The sequence below is a fragment of the Elephantulus edwardii genome, unplaced genomic scaffold, assembly GCF_000299155.1.
Source record: "Elephantulus edwardii isolate Elephantulus edwardi_28Jun2011 unplaced genomic scaffold, EleEdw1.0 scaffold00002, whole genome shotgun sequence".
Taxonomy (NCBI): Eukaryota; Metazoa; Chordata; class Mammalia; order Macroscelidea; family Macroscelididae; genus Elephantulus; species Elephantulus edwardii.
The window spans coordinates 15,607,436-15,628,877 of NW_006399752.1; the positions used below are offsets into that span (position 1 = coordinate 15,607,436).

General features: G+C 36.9%; 1 protein-coding gene across 1 annotated transcript in view; it reads left to right on the plus strand.

The window, feature by feature from the left end:
* Positions 1-21,442, plus strand: part of ROS1 (c-ros oncogene 1 , receptor tyrosine kinase) — a 169,246-nt gene that overhangs the window by 106,784 nt on the left and 41,020 nt on the right. The window contains 8 exon segments of the mRNA XM_006879005.1: positions 1,458-1,626; positions 2,529-2,646; positions 7,650-7,840; positions 9,781-9,864; positions 15,214-15,349; positions 16,162-16,324; positions 18,879-18,943; positions 20,901-21,030. Of these exon segments, the coding sequence (XP_006879067.1) occupies positions 1,458-1,626; positions 2,529-2,646; positions 7,650-7,840; positions 9,781-9,864; positions 15,214-15,349; positions 16,162-16,324; positions 18,879-18,943; positions 20,901-21,030 (1,056 nt within the window).

A 21,442-nucleotide genomic window follows, 5' to 3' on the forward strand; every position in this document is an offset into this window, starting at 1 on the left:
TGTCATGACAATAATACCTAATCATATATTCCTCCTAAACAGTTCTCTCCCTCATCTGTTTCAATGCAGTATATATTATTTATCCCCTCTTAGTTCCCCCCAACTCCGGTGTCAGTTCTGCTTTACAATGGTGACATTATGCAGTATTTGTCTTTTTGTGACTGATATTTCACTCAGTATAATATCCTCCAGGGTCACCCATTTTGAAAAATATTTCATGAGTTCCTTGTTTTTCAATGCAGTGTAGTATTCCATTGTGTGAATATACCAAAGCTTCTCTAGCCATTAGTTTGTTGATGGACACTTGGGAAGCTGTACTTTTTGAAACTGAACTAAATCAATCACTCAGTCAACCTGTTTCTCTTCTCTCTCTTCTTCCTTTTTCTCTCAAAGGAAGTTCAGACTCAGTTTTATAGTTCTGTTTCGTTTGACTCTGTCCAATAAGATTAATAGATTTCTCAGTATGAAGTAGGCAGTGGCCAACACTGGCATTTCTATTTTTATCTTTTTAATTCTTTCCACTCCTTTGTTCTCTTTCGTTTTGTAACATAGTGGTCAACTTCCTAAAAATACTAAAGAGAATCAGTAATTCCAAAACCAATATAAAGGAACTAGATACATTTCAACTGGAAGGCTCTATCTCCTTGTCCCTTAACTGTCTGGTGGAAAATGATATGTTTTCCAATTTAAACTGTCTGCCTGGTGAAATGACTTGACCTTGTTGAGTGCTAAATGAAAAAGGAGATGTAAAGTTTATTTATGGAAACTGACCTTCCAAGGAAACTCTACTAAGGAAAACACACCAGGAATCTTTGCCAAAAATGTCACATCTTTTATCTTTCCTCTTTGTATATTGAGTGGGAAAACAACCTACCATTTTCAAATAATGATGTTAAGCATTAAAATATACAGCTTATATATACATATATAATAATATATATTATAATATAATCTATAATTATTATATATATACATATCACATGTCTGAAGAGGATATTGGGAGGGAAAACAAAATATTTTACTTTTTGTAAGTCACAGTGGACTTAATAATGCAAAATATTATTACTTTGAAATTAGCAAATCTCTAGAATTGAAGGTGTTATTGTGCTAATCTGTAAAAGTCGCTCAGCTGAGAATTTACATTCCTAAACATTCTAATTTAATGTTGGCATCTACAATTGGTATCTCTGCATGAGAGATAGTTAAGGTGAATGTCCTACTTACCTGTAATTTACCTTAAGAAGTGACACAAATTTAGTCATATCTTAACATGATAAAATGGTTACAGGTCCTGGGGAATATATTTGGGCTCAAAAATTCATAAAGAAGATATTAGTTTTCAAGAAAAGTAAATGTAATTTAAAATTTAATCAAACATGGGTCATATGCTTGTGGATTTCTATATTTAAGAGCATTTTCTTAAAGAAGAATGTTAATAGAAATTTTTTCCCCCCTAGTGGAAATACAATGAATTTTACCAAATGAAAGCTTCTTGCAGTCAAGGCCCTGCATATGACTGTAACATCCCAGATCTACAACCTTATACTTCATACAATGTCCGAGTTGTGGTGGTTTATATAACAGGAGAAAATAGTACCTCACTGCCTGAAAGCTTTAAGACAAAGGGTGAGTATTGCTATGCTTAAGATGAACAGAACTTCACCTGTAAATGTCTTCTCTCATTTATATCACCAATCCTAGAAGCTGAAATTTTTTTAAATGAAGAGTTTCAAAATTATTATGCTTTTTATTTGAGTGAAGAAATTTGAAACCACTAAGAGTCTTTCTAAGAAATATCTTCTAATGAGATAGTAATGATCTAGTTTCTGAACTGGAATTTTTTTCTTCTGATTTTCTATTTTGCAATGACATTTTGCAGTTAGAACGGAATGAAAATGGTGTTACTAAAGCCAAACTCATTGGATTCAAGTCACCTGCCAAGCAGCTGACAAGTTTGAACCACCTACCTTTCAGTTAGCAGTTGCACATCTGGATAACTTCAAAATACTAAGAGTTAAATATTTACTTAGTGACTTACATTTCAGATGCAAAAAAATTCTGAAGTATATTACGTATTGGCGTAAACATTATACCATAACTCCAAGTTGATCCTTTGAAACAAAAATCAAAGGAAAATGCTTAAAAACTTACCTTGTTGTTATATGCCATCAAGTTGGAACCATTACCTTGTTGTTATATGCCATCAAGTTGGAACCAATCTATAGCTGAGACTCCAGTAAATTTTTAAAGACAGTTAATCATACGGGAGGAGACTGCCCCTCTTTCTTTCACAGAGCAGCTGGTGGATTCAAACAGCGTGACTTCAATCAGTAGTCTACTTAATTTATCACTAAAAACCCTTCAGACACATAATTAAAAATACATACCGAGATGAGGATATTATGGAATACTTGTTTAAAGTATTTGGCTTCCTTTTAATAGACATATTCAGTAGAAAGACATCAATGGAGAATATTTTCTATTTCTATTTCTGAGCTTTCAACCAGTACTCTCTTTTATTCCTAAAGCTGGAGTTCCAAGTAAACCAGGCATTCCAAAATTGTTAGAAGGGAGTAAAAATTCAATACATTGGGAACAGGCTGAAGAGAATGGAAGCAGACTTTTGTACTATATCCTTGAGCTCAGGTATGTCTCTGTTTGCAACAAGTACTTCTAAACTACAGTGTTAGCCGCTCATTAAGTCATTCACCTAGAGCTGTTGAGTGAGTTTCAGCTCAAGGCACACCTGCCTCCCGATTCTGACTCTAACCATCACAGTGGGAGGAGACTGCCTCTTTTTCTATTGGCGAGCCACTGATGATTCAAACCACCAGAGCGGCACAGCATTTGGGTTAGCAACACAACTCTGGACTATGCCATCTGAGTTCCCGAAAGTGCAAAGCAGTAAGGCATTATTAAAGCACTGTTGTTATTATATGCCACTGAGTTACAACAGACTCATAGGTGTCGCTCTAGTGAGTTTTCAGAGCTGTAAGTTACACTAGAGGAGACTGCCCATTTTCTTCCCATGAAGCAATTGGTGAGTTTAAACCACCTGCCTTTGACTTGACAGCACAATGGCTTACCACTATTGTTGTTGTTAAGTGCCATCAAGTCGTAGATGACTCACAGTGACCCTATGACCAAAAGACCTGAACACTTGTATGACTTTCATTGTTTCTCCAAGTTCATAGGATTTCCAGAGGCAAGTTATTTCGGAAGTGGATGACACTTCTGCTTCCAAGGTTGTTATAATAGGGGAGCATCACCAAACACTGTCCACCATGGGTAACCATTATCCCATATGACACATCAGTGTCACAGTGTTCTACTTCACAGCAACCACGAGTTGCCTCTGTATTTTCCATTGAGTCAGGACTAACTCTACCTGGGCCTCCAGCGTGTTTTTGGAGGAAGTGAATCACATTCAGGATTGCAGTGCAGCTTCTTACCACAAGGCCACCAGAGCTCCAAAGGTACTATTAGATCAAAATTAGGGCTCTGGGGACCTAGTGGTAAGAACTTTCACTACAATACCAAAGACACATGGTACGAATCCACCAGCTGCTCTACAAGAGAAGGACGGTCAATCTCCTATGTGATTCACTGCCTCTGAAAACCTGCTAGAAGTTCAGCAATGGGTCAGTTCCAACTCAATGGCACACAACAATTTACAGATCAAAATTATCAATGTCTCTGAAAGTACACATACTTTGGGCATGTTATCAGGCGGGGCCAGTCCTTGAGAAAACACATCATGCTGGCAAAGAGAGAGGGACGAAGGCCTTCAGAGAGATTAACTGACACAGTGACTACAATAATGGGCTCACGCATATCGGAGATAGTGAGAATGGTACAGGTGAGGGCAAGATTCAGATCTGTTGTTTATACGGTGTCTATGACTTGTATTTGACTTGATGGCATTTAATAACAACATTATGAAAGTGTATTTCTAAATAAAAAAAAAAGATCTGGAAAAACCTTGGCTACACCATTATGCTTTTTGCTCAATTCCTAGAGGTCAGATCATACTATTCTTTTTTTAAAAAACAGTGATATTCATGAAAACTTGGTGGAGAGCAGTCATTCAATGATTGGCTCACATAATTAACACTTAACAACCACTCTGCTCAGGAAATTTAGTGTTAGAGGACAAAATTTTTCTGATAATAATTTGGTTTCTTGCAAGATGAATAATGTCTAATGAAAACAGATAATGAACTAAATGTTTTTTTTAAATGTAAAATTAGATCAAAGCCTGGACTAGTCAGAAATGTGTAGGTCACATAAGAGTTTTTACACAATGGTGTGTGGTATGTTCCCAGTTTCTTAAAATGTGCTGTTGATGAAAAGTATACTACTGATGGACACATGTGACAGCAGGTTGGGTCAGCATGAGGAGCTGACTGCACTGTACTGGCGCAGAGGCACTGACTTCATGCCAACTAGAAGGGAGAATTCCAAATTCCAAGACACTCCCCTCACGGGACTATGAAACCACCTTTTAAGAAGTTCCAAGGACAAAAGTCATTTCCATAATTATAGTCCTGGAAATTTGAGCTTTAGGTTTATTTTTGCTTCATCTTGCTCTGGCATTCCTATAACCTTAAAAAATTTTCCTGCTTATGTTTGAGAATTACCTCTTCCTTATTTCTAATTGAAACCTTCTTGAAATGTCTGTTACTGTTCTTGTGCTGAGTGAAATACAGTTGATTCTCATTACTCAAGGTAGTTAAGTTCTATCAAAAGAACCTCTAGGAGTTTAAGTGAGTAACATGTTGGACGATTAATTGAAAAGTTAGAAATTCAAATCTCCCGGCTTCTTTGTGGGAGAAAGAGGACCAACTGTCTCTGCAAAGATTTACAACCTCAAAAGCCCGATCAATGGTTGCTACGAGTAGGAACTGACTAAAGGGTAGGAGGTTTGATTTGGGTTTAACTTGCTGTACAGACACTGAATTAGTGAATAATGAATATTTGCTTTTGGGATAGGATCCTCTAACCCTCTGGTCACAGTGTCTTTATCAACATATTAATATGTAACTTGGGTTTATGTATTTTTGTTTAAAGACCACACATTTATATTTAATGTTGAATCATTATTATTGAACTCAATCCCAACAGCACTCTAAATCATGACTGAAAGAAATGGAATACTACGCAGCATTGAAAAACAAGGAACTCATGCAATATTATTCAAAGTGGGTGACCCTGGAGGACATTATGCTGAGTGAAATATCTCAGTCACAAAAGGACAAATACTGCATAATGCCACTGTTAGTAAAACAGGCCTGGCATGGTGGTTGGGAGGAAACTAAGAAAAGAGGGGATAAATAATGTACATAGCACTGAAACAGATGATGGAAAAAACTCTTTAAAAGAAACATATGATTAGGTATTATTCCTATGGCAACAGTCCAGAATAAGAGCTGCATAGTAAAGTGGACTGGGGTAGGGGAAGATTGTACAACAATGAAAGAATTTTTTTTCAAAGAGAAAACTGAACTGGGAGGAGTGGTGGGCAGGGAGGAAAATGTGCAACAAGGAATTAATAGAAATCCAAGTTCTCTATAAACTTTCATTTAAATATCAATAAAAATAAAATTTTAAAAAAACCCCACAACTCTTATTAGTGATCAAGGTACTAGATTGTCAATAAAAAGCCACAAATGACACATATGCCGTGAAATAACACTTCAGTCATATAAAGAGACATTTCAAGTTCAGCTTGAATTATGGGCACTGGTCCCCCACGGCCAGTAAGTCATTTCGCAGGCCTAAGCAGGGCAGGTGTTGTGCACATACCCTTCTTAGGCCACAGATGCAAGATCATTCCTTCCTAACAGCAGAGATAGAAGTGGAGTTGACCAGGTGCCACAGGTGCACAGAACATGAGCAAGACAGAGGAAATTACTGTATATTCAGAACAGAGAGGGAGGCTCTTCTAAAGAGTAGGAGAAACTAGGAGAGAGGTAGACCCAGATCCTAAGTCTTCATCAGAGAATGCTCTGGTCCCATGGCCTCTGCTTTAGTGACCTGGATGGACATGGTGGCAGACCATCTTACCAATATACAATACCCAAACAAAAAGCCCCCCTGTTAATAAGTTGATTCTGACTCCTAGCAAGACTCCATTAGATTTCCAAGGCTGTAAATATTTTTTCAGAGGATACTGCTCATTTTGCTTCCATAGAGAAATAAGTGGATTTGAACTGCTCACCTTTTACTTACCAACCTGACACATTAAGTACTACACCACAAGAGTTTCTCAACATACAAGAGAGCTGCAACAACAAAGCAGAAAGCCTTGCTCTTCCCCGGTTGAGAACATGCACATTTGGCCCGCCACGTTTTTCTCCTTTCTGTACATATGTATATTAATTATTGCAAAAATACAAAGACTTATTTTAAAGTTACAAAAAAAATCTTAGTGATTGTTGTTTTTAAGTGCTGCCAACGCAGAACTGACTCATAGCTAACCATTCAGCAGGTTTTTAGGGGCTGTACATCACATGGGAGGAGATTGCCCACCTTTCTTTCACAGAGCAGTCGGAAGATCCAAACTTGGCATCTTTGGGTTGGGAGCCCAGTTCCTCACCACTAGGCCACCAGAGCTCCCTTTTAGTGAGTGGACAAATTCGAAAGTACAGAACCTGCTTCTCAGCTATACTACCTGTACTACAGACGTGTCTTGGTGTCCGGTAACTGTAACTGCATTCACTGTCCAGGCCTCATTACTGTTCTCACTGTGCTTCCTATAATGTTATTGTCCCCCCCTTCAATACCACCAACATCACTACCACCCCACAACCAGGTAACACAATAAATGTCTCATTCCATCTAATGCCTGTATACTCATTGCCCCAAGGCTTGGCTTATCTGACAGATTCTGTCTGTTTAGACTCTGACAAACAGAATGAACTACAGTATCTCAAAATAAACTCTTTAGTCAAGATTTCCTTAGTTTCCTGGCACTTATGTATTTTATTTTGAACTTAAGTTTTCTCATCCATTAAACTAAGATGATGTCTTAGGTTATTATAAAGAGTCAATGAAATCAAACAATATTTCTCAGTGATTAATTCCATAATGTAGAATTTCATTTGACAATACAGAACACCACTATAATTCTATTTTGAGTTGGAATGTCAACCAATAAAAAAGGGAAACACAGAATTTTGTGATCTGAGACATAAAGATCATTTTAGTAGCTGACATATATCTTTCCTACCAATTTAGTGTTTTATCCAACTATGTATTTTACCCAACTATGGCATAAGTAAATAATAGATGTCATGAATGACTGAGAAATAAAAAAATAATACTTCCCAATTACAAATTGTGAATTTAGAATTATTAGGAAAATGTACACATTCTAAGAGTAGGAAAAATATCCTCAGCTTTCTCAGGAAGATTGATAAGTCATTATTTTCCTAGTGAGTTTATTGGTCCCATGCATTGCTGGAATGACTTTCTAATACCACGCTGTATTCTGTAGCCAAGTCATGAGTGGAATGAGATCAAGGGTAAAGTGTGCAACAAGAGAATCTCAGAATTCTGTCATTATCATGATATATGTGCCTCTGAAAATAACAAACATATTGTCTCTTGCATTGTCTATATTTATTATTTTACTGTTTCTTTTGCAGAAAGTGCACCTCAAATGATTCACAGAACCAGAATTTAAAGTGGAAGGTGGCATTTAATGGATCCTGCAGTAGTATTTGCATATGGAAATCCAAAAATCTGAAAGGAACATTTCAATTCAGAGTAGTAGCTACAAATAACCTTGGTTTTGGAGAATATAGTGAGATAAGTGAGAATATTACATTAGTTGGAGGTATGTTACCACATTTGTCTACACACTAATTTATCACACAAAGGTTCAGTGACAAGATTGGTACATTCTTAACATTATCAATAGGTAGGGTGACCATGTAATTTATCATACAAACTATTGAATTATTCAATCTCTTTGACATAATCTTCTTCAAACATCACTTTATGTCATTTTCCTCCTCAACAATAATCAAACTGATGTAAATAAGCTGTGCCTTTCACACTCAAAGACCATGTTTCCAAAAAGACTTCCAAGGCTATACATTGCGTGGTCTTTCTCTATTCAGACTTATTCTCCTATCTCTGCCACTGTCACCTCCTATACCATAGGTCTAAAACTATTTGCTGCCTCTTTCCTCAAATCTAGACATCAGTGGTCCAGTGGTAGAATTCTTTCCTCCCATATGTGTGACCGGGATCAGACCCTGGTCAGTGCCCTTCATGAGCAACCCCCATGCTGTTAGGAGAAGCTTGCATTTTGCTGTGATGCTGAGCAGGTTAGAGCAGAACTTCTAGATTAACACAGACTAGTAGTGTTTATTCCTAGGGTAATTGTGAAGCCAGGGCCAAGCAACAATAGTTAATAACAACCTCTTCCCTTATATGTCTTATTTTAGTTTGTGGTAATTCATCTTTCTAATAATATAGGCTATACATTTCAGTACCGTATTTGACTTTTCCCTCTCCACAGCCATCAAGTTCTGTTAATCTTACCATTTCAATTTTCTTCTAGCAAATTCCTGTCTCCTCCTTTCTACTCTGGCATTCTTTCCTATGCTAACTTAAACCATGATTTCTCATCTGCATTCTAGCTCTAATCACAGTTTATTTAATTTACTAACTTAGTAATTAGTTTGTCAGTTAATTTAGCTGGAGCACAAGATGAATCAATCAAACCTCCTCTGATATATCTGAAAAGGTTTTCCATTCACCACCTTCAGAGTTAAGTACAAACTTTTGTGGCAGTCACCTTCTGTGCAACTTACTACTACTGGAGAGTGAGCTATGGATCAGTTCTTATCTGAGAGTCTATAACAGCAATACAATATGCCCTCACGTGTGAGTAATGCTGCAGCCATGTAAGACTAGTGAAAATTCTCATGACACTAGGTCTTTGGTGCTGTGTTTCCTTCACCCTGGACAGTGGCTCCCACTTCAACTGAAGTTTCCCTTCCTTCATATTTTGACAAAAGTCTTTTCAGCCTTCATGGTCTAACTTAAACAAACACAGCAAACTCCTTAATAATGATGCTTAAATTATGTTCTTTTGGAAAAGTAAATTGTTACATTTTACATACACACAATAGTCCATTATTCAACATAAAGTTTCTGTCCTTAGTAAAGTTTATTGCAAAGGGCCAAATGGTGTTTTAGACTTTGTGAGCTACACAGATTCTCTGTAGCTACTGCTTCTTTTTCTTCTTCTTTATAACATTGAAAACATGTAAGAGTTATTCTTAGCTACTGGGTGGTTCAAATTGGGCTAAGGCTGTTTTTGATCCACTATGTTATAGTTTCTCAAGCCTTTGTCTATATATTTGTGTTCTCTGCTAGTCAGAAATTACTGAAAGCGAAGTCCTATGTTTTTGTATTTATATTCTCTAGTAAATACGTGTATGATGCTGTAAAAATATGACTGGAGAAATCTTTGTTCCAATGAATTAGAAAGATGACATGTTTCCTCTGTCACTCTAAAGTAGGATCGGATGGGTATAATCCAATGGTATGCTGACAACAGCAGAAATGCAAAGCTGATTGCAAGCGGGAAAGCCTTGGTTTCAATTTCCCATAACATACTCTACTGGCTGATTTCAATCTATCAACAATTTAGCAACTGGTTTATGACAATCTGATGGAGGCTAGCTCTGGCTCACCCTCCATAGGTAAAACTGAGAATATCTAGTTTTATTCTGAATTTCCTCCCCTAATTTATTTCATTAGATGCTTTTTGGCAACCAGAGATCAGCTTTATACTTGCTGTTATAGTTGGGATATTTCTGATTGTCACAATCCCATTGTCTTTTGGTAAGTAAGCTTTTTTGAAAAATAAGTAATAAATTGTTCAGATGATCATAATGATTGACTTACTTTTTAGTTTAATCTCTACATGAAACATTATTTGATTAAAGACTTACTGTTTGTAGAATTCAGTTTGGGCTATATTTTTCTCAACCACTAAATTCTGTGTATTTTTATTTTCTCATTTAGAGATAGTTACATTATGGAAATTATATCTGTATTTACATTTTATGGTGTACACATTGAACAAACTAACCCATTGGCTCATAGAAACCCTATAGGGCAAACAAACAATTTTGATTCAGAAATGCTGTTGGATAAAGTAGAATTGCTCATAGAGTCTCCAAGGTTGTAAATCTTTTGTAGAGGCAATTGTTGTGGTTAAGTGCCGTCGAGCCACAGATGACTTCATAGCAACCCTATGAACGAAAGACCTGAATACTTGTATAATTTTCATTGTTTCTCCAAGTTCATAGAGTTTCCAGAGACAAACTATTCTGGAAGTGCATGTCACTCCTGCTTCCAAACAGAAATAGGCAGAATCCTTCCTATTTTCTCCTGTACAGTGACTGGTGAATTTGAACCTCTGGTTTAAAAAAAAAAAAATTTACACTGGTTTGTTTACAAAATTCTAATACATTTTTTTAGAGAACAGATTCTTTTAATTTCCCTCATCCCCCACTCACCAAATTGTACAGCTCCATGATTAATTACTCCCTCCTCCTGCACATCCTCATCCCTCTGCTTCCAACCTATCCCACCCCTCTTGGTTTTACACAATATTTACCTTGTGGGACTGAGTTAGCTCACTCAGGATAATGCTCTCCAGTCCCTTCCAAGTTAGATATTATTTTACAAAATCCTTGCTCCTGCGTTCTGCATAGTGTCAATGTACTTTAATTTCTCAATCCATTTGTTTATGGTTAGACATTTGGGCTGTTTGCATGTTCTTGTGATGGTAAGTAACGTTGCTGTGAACTTTGGTGTACAAATCTCAGTTTGTGCTTCAGTTCTCAATTTCTCAGGCTATATTCCAAGTAGTGGAATAGCTGAGTCATATGGAATTTTCCAAGTTCAGCTTTTTGAGGAAGCACCAAACTGCCTTCCAGAATGGTTATACCATTTTACAATCCCACCAACAATATATAAGAGTTCCTTTCTCATCACAGCCTCTCCAACATTTATTACTTGCTGCCTTGTTAAACTCTGCCACTGTTACTGGAGAGAGATGATACCTCATTGTGCTTTTGATTTGCATCTCTCTTATTGCCAGTGATTTGGAACATTTCTTCAAAAATGTCTGTTTGCCATTCGAATATCTTCCTCTATGAAAATTCTTTGTATGTGTTTTTCCCATTTTGTAATTGGGGTATCAGTCTTTTTCTTGTGAATGCCCAGGAGTATTCTGCAGACTTTTGTTACAAGACCCTTGTCTGAGATGGTATTACCAAATGTTTGTTCCCTGTCTGTAGGTTTTGTTTTCACCCTGTTGGAAAAAGTTTTTGATGTACACATGGATTTAATCTTTAGAAGGTCTCATGCATCAATTTTATCCTCTTCAGATTGTGCATTTCTGGTTGTATTTGGCAGTCTCTTTATACCTTGGACTAGTGCTTCTAAGCTTGATCCCAGTTTGCCTCTTATGGACATTATGATTTTGGGCTTTACTTCCAGGTCTCTGACCCACATTGAGTTAATTTTTGTGTATGGTGTGAGATGTGGGTCCTATTTAGTTTTCTGCAGGTGAAAATCCAGTTTTGCCAGCACCCTTTGTTGAAGAGATTATCATTTCCCCATGTTATAGGTTTTATTTCCTTGTAGAATATCTTCTGGATTCTCAATTCTGTTCCATTGCTCTATGTGCCTGTCATTGTACCAGTACAATGCTGTTTTAGTTACTACTGCTGTGTAGTAGATTGTGAGATAAGGGAGTGCTATGCCTCCAACCTCATTTTTGTTTCTCAGAAGTGTTTTGCTTATTTGGGGTCTCTTGCCTCTCCAAAAATCAACAGGATTCCTCTACAGTAACAAAGAGAACTCAGAGAAGGAAATCAAGAACACAATACCATTTACAATAGCCAACACAAATTGAGATACTTGGGAATGAACCTAACTAGACATACAAAAGACCTATATAAAGAAAACTACTGAGCATTTCTGCAAGACACAATAAAAGACCTAAAGAAATGGAAAAACGAACATCTGACTTTTAATTAGCTGCCACATTCTTTATTAATTGCACCACTAGGGCTTACTTGGTAGATAGATAGATGGATAGATAGATAGATGATAGATAGATAGATATAAATATATGGGTATATAGATACATAGATATGATATGTAGATCTATATATATATATGAAAATATCTCAACTATTTGTCATTGAGCTGAAATCAATTCAGAACTGACCATCTAGTGAGTTTTCAGAGGCCGTAAGAAGAGATTGCTCAATTTCCTTCTTTGTAGCAGATTGTGGATTTGAACTCTCTGCCTTTGGGTTGGCAGTGAAACTTTCTGACCCACTAGGTTACCAATGCTCTGTATATAAAGCTATCTACCGGGCTACCTACTTTTAGCTTCATTTTTAAAATGTTTCTTTCTGATTGGCTACATAACAAGTATTTATTGATTTGTTGATTGAGACAAATAAGAGAACAATGACCCTGGATTTTTTTAAAAAATTGAAGAACTAATGAGAGGCTATGAATACCCTTCATCAGTATAGTTTTGGTCTTAAGGGAGACAGCCTGGGATTGAAAGGAGAGGGCCTCCATAGGAGCCACATGCTTTTAGATATCTGATCTTATTTCAGATCCTGACTGCTTGTTTCAAATGGTCAGGAAAAGAGAAGAATTGAATTAGATTTATAGAAAGATAGTTCTTTCTTACTATTCATATTATACCCATGTGTTAGTCTTAAGAGTTCTTATTTTTATTTACATATGACAACCAAGCACTTAGCTTCCAATGACTGCTGCTCTGTCAATAATCTGATCTCCCACTTTTGGCCCCAGAAAGAGTTCACCACACCTCTCTGGTTGGAAGCAGGAGTGGCACCCACTTCCTAAACAACATGTCTTCAGAAACTCTATGAACTTTGATACATGTCGGTAGTTGTAGAGGGGCTTCAGACCTTTTGTTCAGGGACACTATGACGCAAAGGCAAGCAACAACAATTTATTGATAAGATTTAGCTTAATCAGAAGGTACAGTGAAAACCCTTAAAGAGGTCAAATATTAGGCCTGCAGGGTTTCCATAGTCTGGTTTATGTGTGCTGTTTTACTTTCAAGCCACAAAATATCTAGGTTTGGTTGATGAAATATATGGTTCCTAAAGGAACTCTGGTGGTAAAATAGCGCTCACTTATCAACTGAGAGATTGGTGGTTCAAACTTAGTGGCTCCCTCGGAGAATTATCTGACAATCTGTGTGAAACTGACAACCAAGAAATCCCTATAGGTTAGTTCTACTCTGTCACATGTGGTCGCTATGAATTGGAATTGACTCAAAGCACGCAAGAACAATAATAGTGTCTATTATTACGGCTAAGAATCTCTGACACACTGAAGCGTTTCAAGAAAAGCATGACACTTGTCTGAAGAGAACTCTTAAGCACATGCTCAGGAAGTTGGGGCTTGTTTTGTTTATGAATAAAAGAAAGATACAAAAGAAAGTTTAGGGAAAAGTTACAGACATGAAGTTGAACTCTCTCAGAAGAAAACAAGCCAAGATTTCATCAAGTGTGCTAAATCTAATTTATTCTTCCCCCCTCCAAGCTAATTGGAGTCATAAGCTCTTAGAGAGCATGTTGAAACTTGATTTGAGATTTCTTTCCAAAGATTCCACTCAGATAATGTGTGGAACTCCTTCAGCTAACTCGGAAAGCTAAAAATTTCAGCTGACCCTGCCAGGATTTTAACCTGTGGTTCCAGGGAGTCTAAGTATCGCACAGCTGATGTTTGTGCTACTAAGCCAGCCCCTCCAGAATTACGCATATGACTGCAGTATATTTGGCAGTTGGCATATAGGCTTGCCTGCTTGTCTGTTTTACTCCCAGGAAGGAGAATTACACGAAGAATCCTTCATCTGACCTTTGCTTTCCTTGTTCATCATCATTGTTTGAATTCATAACTATAGTGGATGAACATGAGATAATTTCAGACAACTTACTGTGCCTCCAAGACATCTTTTGGATAGCTGATTTTCTCAGGACTTAAAAGGTCTTTGTTCTGTTTGGGACTCATGGATTTTTTAGTCTAGCTAAGCTAATTCAGTCCTTTGCTTTTAATAGCAGTGCATGTGGTTTGACTAGTAGGAGTGTGTGAGTGCATGAGACAAGAATGAGTTGTTAAAATAATTAAAACGTAGGTATTCTTTCAAATTTTGCACTATGGTAAGGGATCTCAACAGTCATACTTAAAAACGGAAACATGGGTTTAAAAATAAGCATCAACAGCTTTTCCTCTGGTGAGTGATCCTACCTGATACATAAGGCTTATGTTGAGAAGTGAGGGAAATAAAACGCAATAAAACAGAACTGCTAATCTTAAAGAGGTTGAACAAGAGTGTGAGACATAGCTCTGTAAAAGGACATATAGCTAGATATGCATTAGACCATAATAAAAGGCCCTGGTACATTAAATGTACAAGACGATGAAATAGAAGAATGATGAGAGACACAGTTTCATAAACTCAGAGATAAGAGATCAGCAGATTGTAGTGGTCTTAGAAGGCATCACTAAGGATAGTGGGCTGAATCCAGGCCTTCAACAAGGAAAAGAGGTTTAAGAATGTTTCAAGCCTGAAAACTTTTATTAACAAAAGCACTTTTAAGACTTTTCCCTTTGTGCCTGTCTGATGGAATTCCATTTGAAAAAAAAATATATATATATATATTTTAACATGCCATTATATTGAAAACATTTCTTCAGGTCCACAGAAGACTATAACTAGGACAGCAGCTGTGAGTTCAGAAATAAACTTATTTCACTAATGATTATTATTAAAATTTGTTTTTGTTTATTTAGACTCTAGTTTACAGTTGGTTTGGAGAAATAAATTAATATTATAGTACTTCAACTTATTTAAAATAACAGGAAATATGTTAAATTCTCTGAGAGGAAAGATGTACAGTGAGGTGGTGTAATTTACATGTTATAAAAACACATAAATTTGAATTTGAATTTGTACCTAGATTGAATTAATTTTTCTATATGGGAATTATTTTTATGAATAGCTGTTATTTTACCAATAATATTCTTATAAATAAACTTTTAAAAGTATTGTTTATATTTTCTAAAAAAAAAAGCAGGCAGCATTTTATTTTGTGAGTTATGTCATTTTCTTTTTTATAGTCTGGCACAGAAGGTTAAAGAATCAGAAATTTGCCAAGGAAGGCCTGGCAGTTCTCATAAACGAAGACAAGGAGCTGGCCGAGCTGCGAGGTGTGGCAGCTGGAGTAGGACTGGCGAATGCCTGCTATGCCATACAGTATGTAACCCGGGCTAGCCCTGCATGTCACCTAGGCCATGGGTTAGGTGACTGTGTCAGGAGTTCCAAGGAGCTGTTGCTCCTGGTTCTGGGTTAATCCTATTACTTTGACAAAATTATTAATCATGCCTCTTTAATCTCAGACATAGTCTATTAGAGATGACAAATTGTATGACTATCGTATTTTAAAAGAAATGAAGAAGGGGAGCTCTGGTGGCCTAGTGGCAAGGAACTGTAACTACAATCCCAGAGGCACACAGTTCGAACCCACCAGATGCTCTGCCGGGGAAGGAGGGACAATCTCCTTCTGTACCAGTCAGATCTGATTTGACGGTACATGCACAAAAAAAAAAAAAAAAAAAAAAAAAAAAGAAATGAAGAAAAATCAGCTCTGTTTTCTGGTGTTTTGTCACATGCTGAAAACTAAGTGAAGCAGAGAGGTAAATACTAAATGAAGCATTATTATTAGGTGCCGTTAACTCCAACTCATAGGGATCGTATGTACAACAGATAGACACCCTGCCTGATGCTGGGCCATCCTCACAACCTCTGCTGTGTGTGCCTCAGTTCATATGGTCTATCTTCCTGGAGGCAGAATTTGAGAAAAATGAAATTTCAAAGGTCTCTTGTAGATAATAGAATGGAGAAGGAATATACATGTCAATTCCATATCACTATCTCATACAGAATGCACCACAACGCTGCAAAGCAGTGAGATTCTTCTCATTTTCTCACACCCTTTGTCTCTCAAACACAAATATAAACTTGAAAGCCTTATGTGTCTTAATAAAAAAAATGTTTTTATTTGACAGTACTCTTCCGACCCAAGATGAGATTGAAAGACTACCTGCCTTTCCTCGGGAAAAACTGACCCTGCGTCTCTTGTTGGGAAGTGGGGCCTTTGGAGAAGTGTATGAGGGGACAGCAGTAGATATCTTAGGACCTGGAAGTGGAGAAACCAAAGTGGCAGTCAAGGTAGGGTGGATGTTTTAACTCCTTGAAGTGTTATGTCAGCATATAGCAGCTGAATTTGGATTCAAACATAAAAAGAGGTGAGTAATCCCAGTTAAAAAAAAAAAAAAGACTAGTAGAATGTAAAAGCCTACTTATGACTACAGATATCACCTCCCCTACCCTGAATTTTGTGCATAAACTGAAAAAACTCAAACACAGTGCTGTTAAATGGGAACTGACTCATAACCGATCCTCCTTTCTTCTCCCACAAAGTCGCTGGTGAATTCGAGCCGCTGGAGGTACAATCTTTAGGTTAGCAGTGCAATTCCCTTAAGACCTTGCCACCAGAACTCCCTATCTTGAAATGTTGTTGTTAGGTGCCATCAAGACAAGTATGACCCATAGAGACCCTATCAACAACAGATCTGAACCCTGTTCTATCCTGTGCTGTCCTCACACTTCCTGACATGTTAGAGCCATTGCAGCAGTCACCATACCAAACCACCTGGCTGAAGGTCTTCCACTCCTTCGCTGACCCTCCACCCTTCCAGCATCATGTCCCTCCCCAATGAATAGCCCTTCCTAGCAACATGCCCCAAATATGTGAGGCAAAGATTTATTATCTTTGGCTCCAAGGAGCATTCTGGCAGTATCCTGTCCAGGACATATTTGTTTTTTCTTTTATCAATCCATGGGATATTCAGTGTTCTTCTCTAACACTACAAATACACATGCACACACACACACACACACACACACACACACACACACACCACACACACACACACACACACACTACATAGGTCCTGTAATTTATAGAAAATCTTAAGAGAGTATGTTACCTCAAAAGCTATAAATTAATTAAGACCTGGTAGAGAGCTTTCCACTTCAAACTTCCAGCAGAACTGGGACTGTAGAACATATACTCAGTGACCACACTAGGTATCAGTAAACATTTTTTAAGTTTTTAAAATTTTTTGTATTTTTTTTTTTAATTTTTTGTATTACTCTGATTTATTTACACAGTTTGAATACATTGTTTTCCACAAAAGAACCTTCCCATTTCCTTACCTCATCTACCTATTGAATTGTACAACCCTATGATTAACACCCTACCTCCCCATCCTCATCCCTCTGTTTCCATCAGTAAACCTTTTATTAAATAAACAGAGTGAATATTTTAGGATTGTTTGCAATATAACCTGTCTTGCAACTACTCAACTATATCATTGTAGTGGAAAAACAACCATAGAAAGTACATATATGAATGAGTTTGACTGTTTTCCAAGAAAACTTTATTTATGAACAATAAAATTTTAATTCATATGATTTTCATGTTTTATATTATTCCACTTTTGAGGTTTTAGTGATTAAGAAGCAGAAAAAATTCTCAGCTCGTGAGAAAGGTCATCATTTCACATGTCCTATGTATTCATTCAGCAATTAGTTTTTAGGAAGCATGGAATAGACACTCTTATTTTTATAAAAATTTCTTTTGATAGAGGGAAGATTACATAAACCTTTTTATGTAATTGAGTAATATATTAATCATAGTTTGCTAGGGATATATTACTTCTGAAGGTGAGTCTAACAGCTAGAAATGTTGGCAACATTCCCTCAACCTCCAAGTGATATAGGTTTGTAAATTCTTTAAATAACTAGAAAATTAGATCATCTAAAATTTTATTAAAACTATTAGCTACCCTAACTTCGACTGGTGTAAACAACTGTTGTTTTGTTTTGTTTTTACATGCAAGGTTACTGCTGGTTTTGTTATGGCTGTGATAGGTCCGGGGTAGTAACTATAATTCTCTTCATGTTCTGCGTATTTTCATTGTCTCATGGTCTCAAGATGGCTGCCAAAGATGGCATTTCTAAACTTAGGCCATAAAGAAGGGGAAAGTATTATTTAGTAAAACAAAAAAGTTTTCTACCAACCTCTGTTCCAGTCAGCTATTTCCCCCTTTTATCTCATAGGTCAGAACTTAGTCATGTGGTTATTACTATTTGCAGCAGAGGTTGGGAAATTATAGAGCAAGATTTTCATGATTAGATAAACTGCCAAAGACTGAGTACTTTCCTATAAGGAAAAAATGAATAAGAAGATATGAGAAAATAGATTATTAGGCAGAAAATATTGAAAATTAAGAAGCTGAGCTAAAATTCAAGCTTAGTTTCTTTTAAAAATGTTTACATTCTGGTGGACCTTTATGCAAATATTAACAGATATATTATCTAGCAGATTTTCCTACATAAACAGTAGTGATGATATTATTGTTGTTCATTACCATGTGTACAATGTAGAACTGCTTGATAAGATCTGTGACCCTTTGGAAAAATATTGTTAACTCTGTCTTCCAAGGCATTTCTTGTTAATCACCAACATTTCTGTTGATGTAGTTGGACCTTTAACAATTTGCATCAGTCAAAGACTTCTTTATGAATATGAATTATCTGTGAGTAGCTTTGGGGGTGGTGGATATTATAAAACAAAACAAAGATTGTGACTGTTAACTCACTGAGCTCCCAGAAATGTCTTCTATACTGACTCCTGACTTGTTTTTATGTTGCACAGACTTTAAAGAAAGGTTCCACTGATCAGGAGAAGATTGAATTCCTGAAGGAGGCACATCTGATGAGGTATCAGGGGAATTTTGAAATCATTTTCCCTTAGTAGGAATAGGAAGTATTACAGATCCAAAATGACCTGAAATAATAGCCCACACCAAATCCAAACAAGGCTAAAAATAGAAATACGAATGCAGCCACATGTATTCTTTAGTTGTCAGTGTTCTGAGCTTGGGTGTAGATAGTGTTTAGGCAAAAGTCTTCCTCTTTTGTCTTCAATGAGACGTTATATTTTACAAGTAAATTCAAATTCTGAAGTTGTTCGTTTTAGACATGCTGTGCTCTCTTCATTGTATAGAACATATTTTCTTTAGAACAATGCCAGTGAAAATAGCTAGGGTCTGCAAAGTTTCATCTTATGGTCCTGAGAACTCTGCAAGAGCATCTCAAAGAGAAGACCCAAGGCTAAGGGCAGTACTGAGCTACTGTGTGTTGTTGGCATTGTTGATAGGTGCCATCGAGTCGACTATGGCTCACAATGATCCATGAACAACAGAGCTTGGCCTGTTCAGTATTATCCTCATGCTGTCTGTTACGCTCAAGGCCACTGTGGTAGTCACAGCATCAGCTCATCTTGTTGAGGACCTTCCTCTTTTTCACTGACTCTCTGCTTTTCCCAGCATGATGTCTTTTTCCAAGGAGTGGCCCCTCCTAATGATATACTCAAAGCATATGAGATAAAGTTTCACTATCTTTGCCTTTAAAGAGAACCCCGGTTGCCTTTCCTCCAAGACAAACCTGTTTGTTCTTTGGTTAATCCATTGGATATTTGGCACTCTTCTCCAACACCAGTATTCAAAGTTATCAATCCTTTTTTGGTCTTTATTCATTGTCCAACTTTCAGATGCATAGGAAACAATATCTTCTTTAAAATGTTGTTATTATAAAGTACTGATAGTCAACTACGACTCATAGTGACCCTATGAACAACAGCTCTGAACCTTGCCCTGTCCTGGTCCAACCTCACCATCTCTGATGCGTCTGATCCATTGCCACAATCACTGGGTCAACCCATCCCATCCAGGGTCTTCCTCACCTGTGCTGATCCTCTACCTTTCCAAGCATGATATTTTTCTCCAAGGACTATTTCCTCCTTGAAAAATGCCCAATATGAATGGCATGTTAACATCAAGATAATTAAAATCATCACCACAAAGTCAGTAGACAGCATCATAATAGATGGAGGAAAGAAAGAAAATGATCTCATCTTGCTTGGATCCACAATTAGCATCCTTGGCACCAGCAGTCAGGATATCTACAGACGAGTTGCATTAGGAAAGTCTGCTGTCAGGGACCTCTCCAGAGTGCTAAAGAACAACAGTGTCAGTTTAGAGACTAAGGTGCACCTGAGCCAGGCTATGGCTTCTCAGGTGTTTTCTATGCATCGGAGAGCTGGACAGTGAATAAGGATGACAGAAGAAGAATTGATGCCTTTGAGTTGTGGGGCTGGAGAAAAATATTGAACATATCATGAACTGACAGGAAGACAAACAGGTCTGTACTAGAGAAGGTACTTTTTAAAGACAAAGATTTTTAAGCTCTTTAAAAGATAGATAACGCAATAGCATATTAATGAGATTAAAAATGTCTTTTTAAAAAAATTAATGCTGGTTTATTTACAAAGTTTGAGTACATTGTTTTTCACAGTGGATCTTTCCCATTTCCTTCACTCCTCTCTTCTAAATGTCTTTTAAAGAAAGATATTATTAAAAATTATGGTCTTTTTCAAAACATAAAATTTTTAAGATAAATGCTATTTCTTCTTAAAAACAGCTTGGCCACTAGGGGTTGCCATATTCCCTCCTTAATGCAAACATACAGACCAGTGCAATGCCTGGAAAAACGCTTGGGACTTTGTCTCATTAGAGAAAAAAAGTAGAGGTTTTGAAGGAAACTGAGGATGAAGAATTGCTCCTGGTAACATTTTTGTCATTGTCATGTGATGCTGCTTGTCGTTTCTGTATGTTAGCAAGTTTAATCACCCCAACATTCTGAAGCAGCTTGGAGTTTGTCTGATGAATGAACCTCAGTACATTATCTTGGAATTGATGGAAGGAGGAGACCTTCTTACATATTTGCGTAAAGCACGCATGACAAAGGTAGGAAATGAGGAAATAAGCTCTGTAATATTGGTTTTGTAAAGCAAATGCTCTAAATGTCTTATTAATTTCTCATTTGTCCTTCTCAAAGTTTTTGGTTAGTTCTTTTTCTCTTTATTTAGATTTTAATGAAAGTTTATAGAGAACTTGGATTTCAGTTCATTCATTGTTGTACATTTGCCTCCCTGCCTCCCTCCCCCCACCCCAGTTCATTTTTCTCTTCGGGAAAAATAAAATCATTCCTTGTTATACAGTCCATACCACAAACACCACTCCAGTCCACTTTACTATGCAGTTCTTATTATGGACCTTTGTCATGACAATAATGCCTGATCATATATTCCTTTTATATAGTTCTCTCCTTCATCTGTTTGAATGTTGTGTACATTATTTATCCTCTCTTTTCTTAGTT